This window comes from Anopheles nili, chromosome X (assembly GCF_943737925.1).
Source record: "Anopheles nili chromosome X, idAnoNiliSN_F5_01, whole genome shotgun sequence".
Taxonomy (NCBI): domain Eukaryota; kingdom Metazoa; phylum Arthropoda; class Insecta; order Diptera; family Culicidae; genus Anopheles; species Anopheles nili.
The window spans coordinates 5,062,335-5,078,010 of NC_071293.1; the positions used below are offsets into that span (position 1 = coordinate 5,062,335).

Consider the following 15,676-nt stretch of genomic DNA (forward strand, 5'->3'; position numbering starts at 1 on the left):
ACCCAAAAGGCCGGCCCTTGCGAAACCCGGTGCAAGTATATGTAGATAGTTGGTGGTTGGGGAAGGGGGGGGGGGGGAGTGGAGGGAATGGGTTGAGGGGGTAGTGCTGGTCACCGGAGGGTGGGGGGAGGGGGCAGGGGATGAATGACGACGAGGTAAGGAGGAGCCTTTCAAAATCACGGCTAGTGTGTGCCCGGGAAAACACACACACACACACGCGTGCGCGCACACATTCACACAGAGGCACGATCGCTCACCCCCACAGGGGGTGGGGGTGGGGGATAAAAGTTGGGTTTTAAAAGCAACACACAAAAAAACACTCACATACAAACACACACACACACGCGCGCGCAAACCGCAAGGGGCGCGTGGAGAAGAACCTGTGTGTGGGCACGGGCGGGAGAGGGGGTGGTCACTTGGCGGTACGGGGAAGGGATCGAAGGGCCAAATTGGTAGATCGAGCGCGCGCGGTTCGATCGAACGGGGAACGGTAATACCACACGTTTATCCTCGATTAGAATCCGATTGCAATGAATGTGAAATGATGCCTCGCACCAAACAAAAAGCGCGGTGCCTCTTTTTTCGGCCCACCGGATCCACGCGCGTGTGTATGTGTGTGTGTGTGTGCGCACGGACGAGAATGTTTCTTCAATCAATCCACGCGAGCGTGCACGCTCTTTCGCTCTCTCTCTCTCTTTCTTTCACACTCCCTGGATGCCTGTTACCTTTTTGGCATCACTTGTTTTGACACACCGTTCGCTTGTCACGCGCGCGCGCGCATTCACTCACGGGGCACTCACACACCCGCAAAAAAAACCCACCCCATGGATGGCATCGCCACGCACGCCAGGGAGGGACGCGTACGTGCGTGCGCACGTGTGTGTGTGTGTGTGTACGTTGATGATGGGACGCGCTACAACGCCGTTTATCAACACGAGAGTTCAGAGGGGAAAAAGCGAGAGAGCGACAGAGAAGAGAATGAGAGATGATGCGAGAAGGAAGACATCTGGATAAGGATGGCTGTTGGGTGCGGGGAGGGGAGGGGGGTTAGTGGGAGGGAAGGAATAGACGGGCGAAATCACATGCGCGCCCCGTTTCGTTATCGCGCGCGTATCGAAAACGCACACAAACGCACGCACGCACACACGCCAGTTAACACCACAGTGTGCGTGTGTGCGTGTGCTTCACTTTCGCTCGCACTGCGCTTTATCGTTCGCTGTCTCACTCGCACTCACAATTGAGGGACGCTCAAACACCTACGCCTAGAGGAAGAAAGAAAGAGAGAGAAAGAGAGAGAGAGATTTGATAAGTACAGAGTGTAAGGTAAAATAATCCATGTTTAGAACGCTTTGCGTGCTGCAAGACAGCGACGAGTGGGAGAGTGTGAGTGAGATAGTCGATCACCGTGCGCAGCATCCTTCTCGCTTTCACTCGTGCTCTCTCGCTCTCCCCGAGCTATTGCGCAATGGCACACGAGATGGCTTTCTCGTGCTATCTCGCTCTGCAAGACGTTCTAACACTCGGAAACAACGCTTATGATGATGACGTTGGGTAAATGATGCTGAATGAATGGAGAGGAGGCGGTTTTGTTATCGTTTCTTTGTTTGTTTCAAAGAATTGGCTTTTTTTTATATGTTTCCTACTAAGAAGCGCTCAACAAATGGTGCATCGTTTTTGTTGCCCCTATTTGTTGTGTTCTCCAACTGTCACAACGAACGCGGGAGAGCGCTTATTGTTGTTGTTCTCGCCGTTGTTGCTTGTTGTTGTTGCTGTTGTGCTGGATTGTATTGATGCTCTCCTTTCTAGACTCCCCCTCTCCCCCCCCCCTCCCCCGCTTCAACCCCCTTTGCAACCAACAGACAACACAATTTGTTTTTGCTTTGGCGCTTTTCGACTTTTCGACAACGAGCCGCATTTGTTGTTGCCGCTATTGTTCTCTCACTTACACACGCGCTCCGGCCGGCTGTTTGTTTTTTTTTTGTTATTCCTCCATTCCCTTGTTCTTCGTCTCACCCAAGCCCCTCGCCCTCCTTCCCTCTTCCTCCCTCAACCCCATCCCCCCCCTTTCCCACCTCTCACCCCACCCCCCTCTTCACACCAACAAGCACAACGATATTGTTGTGTGGTGAACGGCTGCTTTATTGCTCACTTTTGCTTCTTTGGCGCTTTTCGCGGGTCAGATGCTGGCTACGACATTTGCTACTGCTGCTGCTGCTGAATGCTGCTGCTACCGTTGCTTGGGCAAACGCTGCACACTTCTCACTACAGACGCACGAGTTTCAGTGGCAACACCGACCGGACTAGGGAGAAACCCGACAGGACACTATGGCGTATCTATCGCTTGCGAACGCGTTCAGGGCCCGCGCTCGGGTTTGCGCTGCGCCGCTCGAGGGTTCTCGAGGCGCGAGAGCGAGGCGTGCTGCGAGGCGACCGTGCGAGTGAGCGAGGGCGACGGTGTACTCGCCCCGGGTGTGCCTGTGTGCGTGCGTGTGAGTGCGCAATCGAGCGAGGGCGGCTTGTTGCAGCGAACCTCACCCGCCCCAAATGGCGGCGTGACGAGCTTGACCGTTCGGAGAGAGGTGCTGGTGATATAATACGGTAGTCCTCCGTCTTTTTGTAGGAGGCGTGAGGTGGGGAGAGGAAGGGGGAAGGGGGTGGGAGATTGGGTGTGAGTTGGCGACGCAGGAGGCGTCCGGGAGTTGTGGCGTCCAGGGGTCGACAAACTCCCGGGTGGATTCCCGGGATTTGATTTGCATTTGCTTTGCTTTTTTGACAGCTGTGTGTTTGTTTTTGTAGTCGCACTAGTTGTCAAATTATCGGTTAAGGAGATTAGCGAAAAACTCGAAAAAACCTATTTAACAGAGGCACGGTGAAGAATGGAAGAGAAGCATATTGGGTGCAAGGTTGAGTTGAGACAGAAGATGGGTAATATCCGAATTCCTAATTGACGACCACTGGAACGTCAGACTTTGACTTTGCGGCCTTCCCGCTACCTGACGGACGGTTAGTTTCCTGTGCCCAGAGGGAAGCAGCAGTGTGCGTGTGGGTGTGCGGGGTGGCCAACTGGACCGGCAGACGAGACGGTATCCGTCCCTCTCATTGCACGCCACCCCGTCGGGCTCCACCACCCTGCTACTCCCTTCTGAACTTACCCCCCACACAGGGCACTAGAAGGAAGAAGAAAAAAAACTATAAATGTTTGTCGCTGCAGGCTAGCACGTTGCGAGACATCGCACACATACGCACGCGAAGGGCGCCTGCTGGCCAATCGTTTAAGAATTCGTTCACTTGTCGGCACCTAAAGAGAGAGCGAGAGAGAAATTGGTTGGGAAAAAATGCGACCAGCATGCATACGTCGGAGCGATTGCTCGCAAATGACAGATCATGTTGTAATACCTGCGCACGTTTTGCTCATGTGTAGGTGGGTGCGTGATTCTGAGATTTTTGTTTTTCCCCTTTTTTTTTCTAACGCTTCAGGATACAGCCCTTTGCCAGCACAAGCGCGTCTTATCTGTGCCGCGATGGACGCGTCCCTTGCTCTCTCGCTCTTTCTCTTTCTCGCTCTCTCTCGCTTTACATCTCTCTCACTCTCACTCTCGATTTGTGAATGATGAGCGTAGGTCCCTTCGCTTTAATGGGTTGTTTTTGCTTCTTCGCTTTCAACTAGTGTTCTTGCTCTGACCCTCATTTGGCGTAAATGAATGCTAGCGTAGGGCTTAGGACGCGCACACCCTTACCCTTCGTGATGCGTCCATCGACGCGCGAGGGTACCTGAAGGACGCTGGTGGTGCAGTGCAAGGACGCACACGCACACACACGCTTGGTGTATAAGAGCGACATGCAGCGTCATTGCGTTGCGCAATGACGCTGTAGGCGCATTGCACACAACTCCATGCATTTGTTTTTTTTTTTCATGTTTTATTTATTTCCATTTTTACTCCATCGAAATGCGCGCGCTGCTCAACTGGTATGTTGAACATACCTTACTACCATTTCATACATATTCTGTCATGCTGGATTGAGGAGAAAAAAAAATAAAAGAAAGGAAAGGTCTAAGAAACCATTTTCTAATAACTTGCGTGCAATTTACTCATTATTTGCATGCAATTCGATAGCTAAAACTGCAATTTGATTTTGATTGCGATGCGTATTTTGCTCCTTATTGGTCTGTGCTTGATTATTTCAAGCAAGATAATGGTGTAAACCTTCAGCTTTACAAAGCTATTCAACAATTTTGCTTGCAAATCCAATTTAAATTTTACTTTAAGCTAAAAATAATCGTGATCGTTTAAAATATGGAGTGGAAAGCTGGCTGTTTGGAGCTAGATATATTTTTAGAACCAAGAGAGAGCGAAGCGGAAGAGTAAGTAATATAATGCGGCCAAAAAAGCATCTTCCGCCGCATCTTTCTCCGACAAATTGCATGCAAAACCACGCGCGGGCGCAAGATAGAACGCGTCGAAATCGCTAAGTCATTAATTGAACATAGATGGACGGCATTGTTTGATGGTTTCTTCGCTCGTGCAGCAGTATATAAAATTTAAAACTCGTGAGCGCGCAACTTGACACCCATGCGACCCTAATGGCCCTTATGCTCAGATGAGGCGTCTCCTTCATTTCTGACTCGCATCTTCACAGCCTCAAGGGCTCGTAGCGTTCTTCTTTCAATTTTCATATTCACCTGTTTCATTCTCGCCACCCTTTCCAAGCCTGGCACACTGACTAATGTCCGAGGGCCAGTTTGCATGCGTATGTATGTGTGTGTGGGAGGTGAGGAGGAGGGGGTTGGGAGCTTAAAGAATTTGAAGCCCTTTCCCTTAGCGTGATGTTGGTTCCACGCTCGATGCAACAGCGAAAATTGTCGTGCAACATTTTCCCAATTTCCCCGCGGTCGGGCAAAAAGAGACATGAAAATTGGCAAACAAGGACAACATGAACGATGGGTTTTCCGATGTACGTTTGGAGGAAATTCCAGCTGTCCCTTTATGCGAAGCCGTATTTTTTTTTTCACCAATTCAATGAAGTTTTACCTATCTTAAGTTCTCGTAAGTTTTCAACATATACGCACTTGAACAGTAAATGATTTCGATATTAAATGTCCAGTTTTTATTTATGGTAAGCAACTGCAGATGTACAAAAGATCAAGAAATTTGTTTATGGACACATACAGCGTTCTTTGAAATAATCTGGCAACGGCTTTGGATGCTTTTATTGATAAAAAACGAAAGTTACACCCTTGCCAGAGGTGTAGATAAAATCAAAATGAAGTAGCTGCCAACCTCGACATCTCATTTTTTATTAGCTCGACTTACTCTACTTTGTAAATTAGATAAAAACATTGTCTTCTTCAGTACTTGACGTACTTGCGTTTGGACGGAACATCTCTTACGGGTTACGCTCGGTATGGACGGATGGTGTAAATACTTGCGTTAATCTAAGTTACTATTTCAAAATACTTTCTTTCAAAACCACCTCCTCCTTGTAATACCTCCTCTGCGCGTGTATATCGCTTTCTTCCTCCCTCCTTAAGCCAACCTGCTGCCTCTCACCTTACACTGACTCGTGTATCCTTCGCCTAAAATTATTGATAGCCTACTTTACACTAGAATGGAGGGTTTTCACCGATCGAGAAGACAACTCGAATTTTTCCTTTACTCGACGTCTCCAGATTCTCCCAATGCCCTGCAGGATCGGGGCGTTTCCCTTCTCCCTTCCCCTCCCCAGGGCGTCGATCAAGGCACGGACAAGGCACGGCGGCCAGATAGCTACGGGAGACACAACAAAACGCCCAACATGGCGACCAACGTAACGAGGGAAACGTACAGACTCGTCGCACCGTTCAGCGGGGTTTGAGTGATGCCTGCAAGAAAAGAGAGAGAGTGAGAAAGAGAGAACGGTACGAGAAAGACGTGCGAACATGCTCGAGTACTGAAAAGGCGGCCCGATATCTCGTGCTTCTGAGGTAGTTTTTATATATTTCTTGATAATAATAATAAAAGAGAATCGGATGGTCGATTATTTACCCATCTGGAACTGGATCGGAGGACTCGACATGCGTCCATCTCCACCGTTGCTGAAAGCCAGCACACGTAAGTTGTACGATTTTCCTACAAAGCAGACGTATCAGAGTTAGTTGAAGGTACTCCACAAAACCCACGAATTGCAAAAACCCTTACCAGGCGTCAGATTGTCGATGTACTTCTCCAACTTGCGCCCAATCGCCACGATCGTGTCGTTGGCACTCGACATGTCCTGATCCTTCTCCCAGATACGGATCTTGTACCCCTGCACCGGTTCCTCATCCTGTGACGGTGCGATATACCGCCAGGTGACCTTGATCGTGGATGGATTGATGCCAAAGATCTGCACCGAGGACGGTGGCTTCTGTGGTGCCTTCCGGTACGTTCGCTCGAGGTACCGCTCACTCTCCGGACCCTCGCCAGCGGCGTTGTACGCCATCACCTTCACGAAGTAGTACGTATCCGGTTCGAGACCGACGATCAGCGCCCACGGGCGTGTCGTGCGTGACAGATAGTACACCGAGTCCTCCTCGTGGTGTTCCTTCTTCCAGTACTTTAGCTGGGTAGGTGAGAGAAAAGCAAAAGGTAAGTTACACATCCTGACGACGTTCTTTGAGACGTTCCGCGCTTACCCGATGTCCGATCAGCTTCCCGCGGATGGATTCGCGTGTCTGTGAAACCGGCACCCACGTGACGTTCAGTGCGGTCGAGTTATAGCTTCGTGCGATGGTTTGCTGTGGTGCAACCTGCGGCATATCCTCAGCGGAGAAGATCTCGACAGGTTCACTGATTGGACCGACACCGAGATCGTTCACGGCTTGTACCTTCACCTCGTACCGTGTGTAGTACTTGTCCGTTGGCACGTGAATGACGGCTTTACCGGTGTTACCCTGACGCTGGAGTTCGTCGCTTGCCCACTCACGCTGTCCATGCAGCCGGTAGAACACACGATAGTGCACATCAATGCTGTTCTGTTCGTTTGGTTTCAACGCATCCCAGGTGATGGTGAGATCCCCAATCTTTCCACCACCTCCACCGACATTCCGTGGTGCGATATATGGACGATCTTTCTGGGTGCTGTGCAAAGGCGACGGTAAGCTTGGTGTACCGAGACCAAGATCGTTTACCGCAACGACGGAAAACTCGTACCCACACCAGGGCGTTAGTCCGGTAACGGTCGCCTGACGGCGGCCATTGTAACGGTCCGCTTCCTGCGCAACCACGTGCGTCGATACGTTGACCCACGTGTTGTTCCAGTTGGTGCGTCCAAGGATGTTGTAATAAAGGATCGCCCGCCCGTTGTCATTGCCGTTGGTCCACTCGAGCAGTGCCTCCGTTTTTTTAATGTCTATCACCTTAACGGCACCGGGTGCGCCTGGTGGACCCTGAATGAGAACGGTGGCTCGTGAAACGATCCGATTCACGGAGGACTTTGCAATACACTCGTACTCGCCACTGTCCACGAGCGTGAGATTGTGCACCTCGAGTGTGTTGTAGTGAATGCGAATGCGAGCACCTTCCGGTGCTGGACCGGTTGGTTGATGGAAGCGACGCTCGTCATCGTCATCCCCTTGTCCGGTTAGAACCTGCCCGTTGTGGGTCCAAACGAACGCGACATCCAGCAGTTGATCGTACGTAACGTCACAGCGCAGGAACAACATCTCACCGATCTGTTTGATCAGCTTCGGGGGTAGTTGTTCGGTGAAACGAAGTTCCTGCAGGACAATGAGGCGTGCCTTCGATTCGGCCATTCCTTGCGTGTTGGAGGCGATGCAGGTGTACGTGCCCTCGTCATCGCGGGATGTTGGTGAGATGTGAAGCGTCCCTGTGGGGTAGATCTTCCGGTGACCACCACTTCCAATCACATTACCGTCTTTTTTCCACACGATTTTGGGCGTTGGAGCGGCTTCCGGTTCGCACACGATCGTCGTGTTCCCATTCGCGACACTGTAGATCTCTGACTCGAGCGGGTGTTTTTTAAAGGATGGCTTCATGCTGAGGACACGCAATTGTGCCGCTGAGTAGACGCCCTTTAGCTGATTTGTCGCCTTGCACTGGTACATGCCGTTGTCTTCCTCCGGCTCGAGATAGTTGATCTTGAGCAGATTGTCCTGGATCGTGTACTTGTCCCTGTTGAATCGGCCACCCCGGTCGTCTTCCTCCATCAGCTCGCCGTTCTTGTACCAGGTGTAGTTAACATCAGGCATCGCGTACGCTTCGCACAGGAATGACACCGAGCTCTGGAAGTCCTTCGTGCGGTCCCGAAGCGGTATCGTAAAGTTTGGCTCCATCTGCACGTTCAGGAAGATGCTCTGCGTGATCGATTTCTTCTCGTTCCGGGCCGTGCAGATGTACTCGCCGTTGTCGTTTACGGTCGCGTTTTGGATCAACAGCACGCGGTTGAAGTTCTCCAACCGGGACAATCGCGGCACGTTGCCATTTCGGCGTGTCCAGTTGTACGATGCCACCGGGTAGCCGTACGTCATGCATTCCAACCGGACGTCCTTGCCGGCGAGTGGCACCTTCGGGAACGCTTTCGGGAAGGTATTCGCAAATATGAGATCCTGATAGTGGGGTGAGGGCGAAACGGACAGCTCGAAGAATGGCCCGTTCCGGCCGGTATCGCTGACGGTGCTCATCACCGTACAGGAGTAGTTCGCCCGGTCCATCGCCTCGAGAGAGCTGAAGTATAGCGAACCGTCGTAGCTGACGAACACGCGCTGATCTTCGTACACGAAGTTAGGGAAGTAGTTGCGCGACCAGTAGTACTTGACATCCGGGTAATGCTGCGGTTCCTCACATAGCAACGCCTCTCCCCAGTTCTCCTTGCCCTTCTCCGGTGCCCGCTGCAGGTTGAACTCAAGAATGTATCCAAAGTTAAGCTGGACACTCTCCGAGATCACCTTCCCGTAGATGTTCTGAGCGGTGCAGTGGTACGTGCCCTGATCGCGATTCTGTGATGGGTTGTGGATGATCAGGTTGCCACCGCTCACCGTGTGGCGGGCATTTCGTAACGGATCGATCGGTATGACCGTGAGGTTGTCCTTCACGTACTCCTCCTTGTACCAGGTGTAACGAGGGGTCGGATAACCACCTGCCAGACAGCTCAACGTTACATCACGCGTAATGCTCGCCTTGCCCGTGTCGTACGTCGTGTCGACTGGCTGCCGGATAAAGTACGGACCACGCGGGATCCGCTCTACGTCCGTCTGCTCCAACCCGTAATCGTATTTCCGCCGATCTTCCAGTAGCGTGTTCAAGTTGTCCGCACTGTACAGCGTGCGTGACTCGCAGATGAACAGGAACTGCTCCTCGCCCTTCAGCGGATAGAACTGCCACTTCTCCTTGTGCATGTTGAAGCCCAGCACGAGGTAATTTAAGTTCCGGTAGCGGTCCGACTGGTAGAAACGGCGTGGATCATCCGCATCGTCGTGCTCGATTGTGTTCTTCGCCTTCGCTCCCTCGAAGTAAGACTGAAACTCATCGCTCGCATCCGAATCCGTGATCAGCTCGAAGTTGATTGCGTCCTCGATCGAGATCAGCTGGCTTTTGTCCGCGTTTACCCAGTTACCGGGCGACACCTGGCGGGCGGATACGTAATAGCGGTTCTGTTTGCTCACATCCCGGTCGAGCAGCTTCACCACGAAGGAGTGCTTTTCGATTGTGTCCACGCTCAACAGCTCACCCTGGTACGCCTGGCAGATCTTTTGCGCGTTGAACCAGTTTTTCCGGGGTGACTTATGCACCCGCAGGCAGGTCCCTCGGAATGCTATCCAATACTCCGGACAGAAGTAGTCCTCGGCGCTGGTCCGATCGCCTGCCCGCAGGAAGATCTCATCGATGCTGTTTGGCGTGCGTTGCTTCAGATAGTCGTCGGGTTCATCGAAGAACGGGCTGCCACCGCGCAGGACACCGCCCTGTTGGCCAGTTGCCAGGTGTAACAGGACACCGATCAAAACGACACTTGGTAGATGGTGGGCCATGATTGTGCGCACAGCCAGCTGAACATTGGTAACACGTTACAGGAGATTCTATGTTGAAAAGGCGTTTTCCTGCTGGCTTCTAATGATATGACGCGACTCACTGCTATGCTATTTGGGTGTGGTTTACCTTACCCGTACCCCGCAGCCTACCACACCTATATTATTCAGCGTTACAACCGTTGACATGTCAACAAACCCAGCTGTCATGTCAAACCAGCGTTCATATAATGTATATAAATGTCGTAAAACGATATAATCGAACAAAAACGGTGTAGCGAATTTAATTCTTTAAAACAATTAAATTTATTTACTTATTCAGATAATCAGAGGATCGCGTATTCATTAACTTTTCAACAATTAAACAAAAATAGACCTTAAAGATAAACAAAAACGAGCATATGTGATTTTAAGTTTGAAAAACTACTGCATGTTGTGAAATACTAAATTTGAAACATTAAGAAAGGAATACATAAATTTATTCTTTATTTGGAAATATTATTTTCATGTGAAGCATTAACGAATCTTTGCAGTGTGGTGAAAACATAACCTGACAGTAGCTGTCAGTATAACAACGATTCAACATAGAAACCCGTAAAAAACCAAATTTTAAAAATGCATAAAGAAAATATTAAAAGGCATTACAAGCTACATTTAAAATGTTATAATTTCCATAAGATGAATTGCTACTCGTCGTGTGTGAACCGGCGAGTTTTTTGAATGTTTAAATTGCTATAATGATTCAACCGAAGGGAAAACTCGCATTTAATGTCACAACTGACGTTTGTGGTGTATATGTCAAAAAGCCTGTATGTCCAATCCTTCCAGAACAATCGGCAGAACTGCAAGCAGGAAGGAACCGTCTCGTCCAAATTATTCCCGGTTGGGAGGTTATTGCTTAAACGGCCGTTCCGGTGCAAATCGACTGTGGCCAGAAGCAATTGTGCGTTTCACGAGCTTTCGTGAAACGGTTCGTGTGCCGCAAAATCGTCTATTCAATAAGGTAAGTTGAGGCACCGCATCCGGTGAACCACTATTGCTGGGGTTTGTGAGTACATCGACTAACGGTGGATAAACTTAGCCCAAACACGAGGTAGTACAGTATGGCGGCCGTTTCCATTTCGATTGCTAAAGGAATCGCTTTTTCTTGCAACAATTGCTGATCGGTAGGAGGCGCTTGTCATGCCCACGCGAACGTGGCATGGAAGAATTGTCTGCTCATTTCGAATTAAGTACGCAGCATGAGTGGTAAGATTAGCAACGTGAGCTGAACTGTATTAGCACACGAGTGTGCTGATTCGGTGAGAGAAAAAACAGCTGAGCATCCTGCTGATTACTGCTTTATTATTTGTGCAAAAGTTAGCAAATAAGCCTCTAATTAACAGTCTATAATAATGGCAAGCTTTTGCGGGCGGGCTTTGCTATTGTAGAGTAAGAAATTTGCTTACCAATTGTTATGACTCACGTATTTGAGCGCATCTCTACCCATGTGTACGTGCTTCATTAACTTTTATTTTTTTGCTGCGGTAAGATAGGCAGTAATTTCATCTGGAATGTATACTGAATTCTCCCAACAACCACAGATTGACAGACCATCGCACAAACGGTTAAACGATGGTGTTCGAGACGAAGTTTTACGACATCCTGGGGGTGACTCCGGACTGTTCGGCGGAAAAGTTGAAGAAGGCGTACCGGAAAATGGCTCTCAAGTATCACCCCGACAAGAACCCAAACGAGGGCGAAAAGTTCAAGCAAATCTCGATGGCGTACGAGGTGTTATCCGACCCGGAGAAAAAGGCCATCTATGACGAGGGTGGCGAGGCGGCGATCAAACAGGGCGGAACCGGTGGTGCCGATGTGTTCCACAGCCCGATGGACATCTTCCACATGTTCTTTAACGGTGGCTTCTCCACTCGGTAAAGAATAATTTTTAAATTAATTTTCTTCACTCACCTAACGCAACATCCTTTTATCTTCTCGCTTCGTTTGTAGCAAATGCGAACGCCGATCAGGGAACCTGATCCACACGCTTTCGGTGTCCCTGGAGGATCTGTACAATGGCACCAAGCGCAAGCTGGCCCTCCAGAAGAACGTCATCTGCGAGTCGTGCGAGGGTGTCGGCGGCAAACGGGGCGCGTCGCATAAATGCGCCCCGTGTCGGGGGACGGGCGTCATCACAAAAGTGCAAAAAACCGCCCCGGGCATGGTGCACCAATACGAAGAGCCCTGCCGAACGTGCCGGGGCCTTGGTGAAACGATCGACGACAAAGACCGATGCAAGGAGTGTAGCGGCCGAAAGACGGTACGGGTGCGCAAATTGCTCGAGGTGAACATCAAAAAGGGCATGGTCGACGAGCAGCGGATTGTGCTACAGGGTGAGGGCAATCAGGAACCGAATTGCCGGCCGGGCGATATCGTGCTGGTGCTGGACGAGAAGGAACACCCAGTGTTCAAGCGAAACGGGACGGATCTGTTCTTGAACTTGCAGCTGCAATTGTCGGAAGCGTTGTGTGGCTTCCAGAAGGTGATTCCGACGCTAGACGGTCGAAACATCCTCATCCAGTCCCATCCGGGCGAGGTTATAAAGCATCTTTCAACCAAGTGTGTCATTGGTGAGGGCATGCCCCTTTCAAGCATCCCGTCTGAGAAGGGTCGGCTGTTAATCCAGTTCGTCGTCGTCTTTCCTAACTCGCTGCCGGTTGAGCTGGTGTCTGTGATTCGCGAACATCTGCCCTCCCCACCAGCACCCATAATACCTGAGGATTGCGAGGATGTTCAAATGGTAGGTGTTTGAATTGTCTTTCTCTATTTGTTGATTTTTCATTTTATCGTATTAGCTCATGTGTAACCGTAAGATAAATAGATGGACAAATTGGTACTCATATCTGATTGTCCAATTTAACGGTACGCAGATCATACGAGGCACTGCTCTACAATCGATTCAAGTACCCAGTTGAATGGATTTTTTCACCCTTGTCACATTTATTTACCGATGCTAAGTGAGCTTTCGAGATATTGCAGTTTACTTCCCATGTCTTCATTCCCTTCAATGATTGATCTCATAATTTCCATCGAACGTACTTTATCTATTTCATCTCAACTTTCGTTTTAAGCTTAAAACGAATCTTCTTCCTCTCGCGTACCGGAAAGATAAAGAACTGAACAAACTGAACTACACTGTGCTTGTTCAACTTGACGATACGCAGATCATACGAAGGCACTGTTCTACAATCGATTCAAATATACAGTTGAATGGATTTTTTCACCCTTGTCACATTTACCGACTTAGCAGACAAATTTTGAGATGTTGCAGTATGCTTTCCCTTGCGAGACAGATCCCACCGATTTCTTCGAACGTATTTTATATTCTATATCATCTTTTCTGTCGTGTACCTGTGCGATAATTAGATAGACAAATGACCAATTTGTGCTTGTCCAACTTGACGGTACGCAGATTATACGAGTCACTGCTCTACAATCGATTCAAGTACACAGTTGAATGGATTTTTTCACCCTTGCCACATTTAATAATTGATGAGAGAACATTCGAGATATCGCTGTATCCTTCCATCATTATCATCGTTTTTATGTATAGTATCTCGACATTAGGGTTAAGCTTAAGAAGATTTTTCTTACTCTCGCGTATCGGAAAGACAAGTAACTGGACAAATAACCACAATTTAATTGTTCAACTTGACGGTACGCAGATTATAAGAGGCACTGCTCTACAATCGATTCAAGTACATAGTTGAATGGATTTTTTCACCCTTGCCACATTTATTAATTGTAGAGAGAACTTTAGAGATATTGCAGTATGCTTTCTCATATCCTTCCATCATTATCATTGTTTTTATGTATAGTATCGACATTAGGGTTAAGTTTAAGAAGATTTTCCTTACTCTCGCGTATCGGAACGACAAGTAACTGAACAAATAATCCCAATTTATCTGTTCAATTTGACGGTACGCAGATCATACGTGGCACTGCTCTACAATCGATTCAAGTACACAGTTGAATGGATTTTTTCACCCTTGCCACAGTTTTTTAGAACTAAGATATATCTTCTGAAAAAAACCTAACCATTTTATTGATATCGTCTCTAAAATATGTTCTTTAATCTCCAATTTTATATGACTCTCTTGCAGCTCGATTACACCATCGATCAGTACCAAAATGCGTTCCGCGATGACGACACTAACGACGAAGCCGGATGCCACAGCGGCTTCACGTTCGACCATCGGCCCAACAAGGAGAGGGTACACGTTAAAGCGTGTAATACGAGCTAAGTGTGGGGCACCGCTGGAAGAGAAATTTACGGACAAACATGGTCCAAATCCTTGGGTAACAAGGTTTCGGTCTGTTTATGCGTTTATAAAAAAAAGAAACATGCGAAGCCACCCCGGTCAGTAGCACGCCTGAAGAATCCTGGAGCGGAATTAAGACTGGCTCACCGAGCAGAACGGAGCAGTTGGAGGGAACCGTAAGAACGTGGATTATGTTGCAGCTATACTCGTATGCATAATTGTAAATGTAATTTTAATGTTTTTCTCCCCTTATTTTGACACTTACGGCACACCATTGCATGAACGCTCTGTTCCCTCCTTCTCTTCCTCGCGAAAAACCAAACGATTCCAAATATGATACCTTTCGCACTCTCTCGTCTCTCCCAGCCATCGTGTGCGAAGGGATCCTGTATTCAAATGGCGCGTGTCCACCATTCGGACCAAGCTAGAAGAATGAGCGACTAGAATTGAGTGAATGAGAATGAGCGACCAATTTGTGTTTTCCAGAGTCGTGAACCTACGTTTTGAACGGAACTGTATTTACAATAACACTATTATTTCATAGCAAAAGGAGATATTTAATTGAATTTTTTTAGATTTGTTTTTAAATAGAAAAACTAAATATACAAACGAGTGCAATGAGCTAGTTTTGCGTGTCCATTGCTCGGACCAAACCAGCAAGCGAAACCCATACAATTTTAGACAATTGATATATCAACAGCTGGTCCCATGGGCAACTCATTCGATTAGCCCGATAGGTGGACACGCGCCATAAAGATTAGATTTAAAACGTACAACGTGGTGTTGAAAACGCACACGAAGGAGAGAAGCGCAATGGAAGGACTTATTCTCCCTTCTTGCGCCTGCACGCCAACCGCACATAAACAGTATCGATGCAAGGTATAAAACTACTTCTTATAGGGCTGATGAATCGTTTGGTCCAGGGCTGTCTTGTTAAGGCTTGCTAAGTTACTGCGTACAAGAGAGGCTCATTCGTAAAAATAAAACAGGTATTTCATACTGCTGATCAAAAACCAACTGCCTTTCCGCTTTCAAAAACGTAAAGTACTCGGTGCCATCCGGAATTAAAGCTCGGATAAAATCCTGATTGGCAGTTCCGTGCATGTCCTTAGTTCGTAGATCCTTCGGCCCGTGTGCGGGTTCTATATGCTACGTGCATGCGGTATGTTAGGAAGAAGGATGGAGCGACGTAGGGAAGAGAAGCCCATTGTAGGTAAGAGCGTTATAAGTTAGTCAAATTCAGTTACGATATTTTGTCACTTACTTCTACAACCACACACAGTCAGTGTTCGAAATAAATGTCGAAATGGAAAAAAAAGTTTGCAGTGTTATTTTGTCACATGTTCGTTCCAGGACAATGGTGGGTGTGTTA

At 48.6% G+C, this 15,676-nt stretch overlaps 2 protein-coding genes across 2 annotated transcripts; one reads left to right on the forward strand and one right to left on the reverse strand.

The window, feature by feature from the left end:
* Nucleotides 1–5,105: 5,105 nt before the first annotated feature.
* LOC128728513 (contactin) lies at nucleotides 5,106–10,003 on the reverse strand. The gene is made up of 4 exons (XM_053822140.1): nucleotides 6,653–10,003; nucleotides 6,177–6,579; nucleotides 6,024–6,107; nucleotides 5,106–5,860 (listed from the first exon to the last, which is right to left on the reverse strand). Exons 1-4 carry the CDS (start codon nucleotides 10,001–10,003, stop codon nucleotides 5,766–5,768), a joined length of 3,933 nt encoding a protein of 1,310 aa, XP_053678115.1. The 3' UTR covers nucleotides 5,106–5,765.
* A 931-nt stretch (nucleotides 10,004–10,934) lies between these two features.
* Nucleotides 10,935–15,585, forward strand: LOC128729319 (dnaJ homolog subfamily A member 1-like). The gene is made up of 4 exons (XM_053822989.1): nucleotides 10,935–11,003; nucleotides 11,584–11,916; nucleotides 11,993–12,782; nucleotides 14,146–15,585. The coding sequence occupies exons 2-4, from the start codon at nucleotides 11,615–11,617 to the stop codon at nucleotides 14,284–14,286; spliced, it is 1,233 nt and encodes a 410-aa protein (XP_053678964.1). The 5' UTR covers nucleotides 10,935–11,003; nucleotides 11,584–11,614; the 3' UTR covers nucleotides 14,287–15,585.
* Nucleotides 15,586–15,676: the final 91 nt, after the last annotated feature.

Coding starts and splice junctions, on each gene's coding strand:
- LOC128729319 (XM_053822989.1), top strand. CDS start 11,615: ATGGTGTTCGAGACGAAGTTTTACGACATCCTGGGGGTGACTCCGGAC. Junction 11,917..11,992: donor AACGGTGGCTTCTCCACTCG/GTAAAGAATAAT, acceptor CTTCGTTTGTAG/CAAATGCGAACGCCGATCAG. Junction 12,783..14,145: donor ATTGCGAGGATGTTCAAATG/GTAGGTGTTTGA, acceptor ACTCTCTTGCAG/CTCGATTACACCATCGATCA.
- LOC128728513 (XM_053822140.1), bottom strand. CDS start 10,003: ATGGCCCACCATCTACCAAGTGTCGTTTTGATCGGTGTCCTGTTACAC. Junction 6,108..6,176: donor CATCGACAATCTGACGCCTG/GTAAGGGTTTTT, acceptor TCTGCTTTGTAG/GAAAATCGTACAACTTACGT. Junction 5,861..6,023: donor TCCGATCCAGTTCCAGATGG/GTAAATAATCGA, acceptor CTTTTCTTGCAG/GCATCACTCAAACCCCGCTG.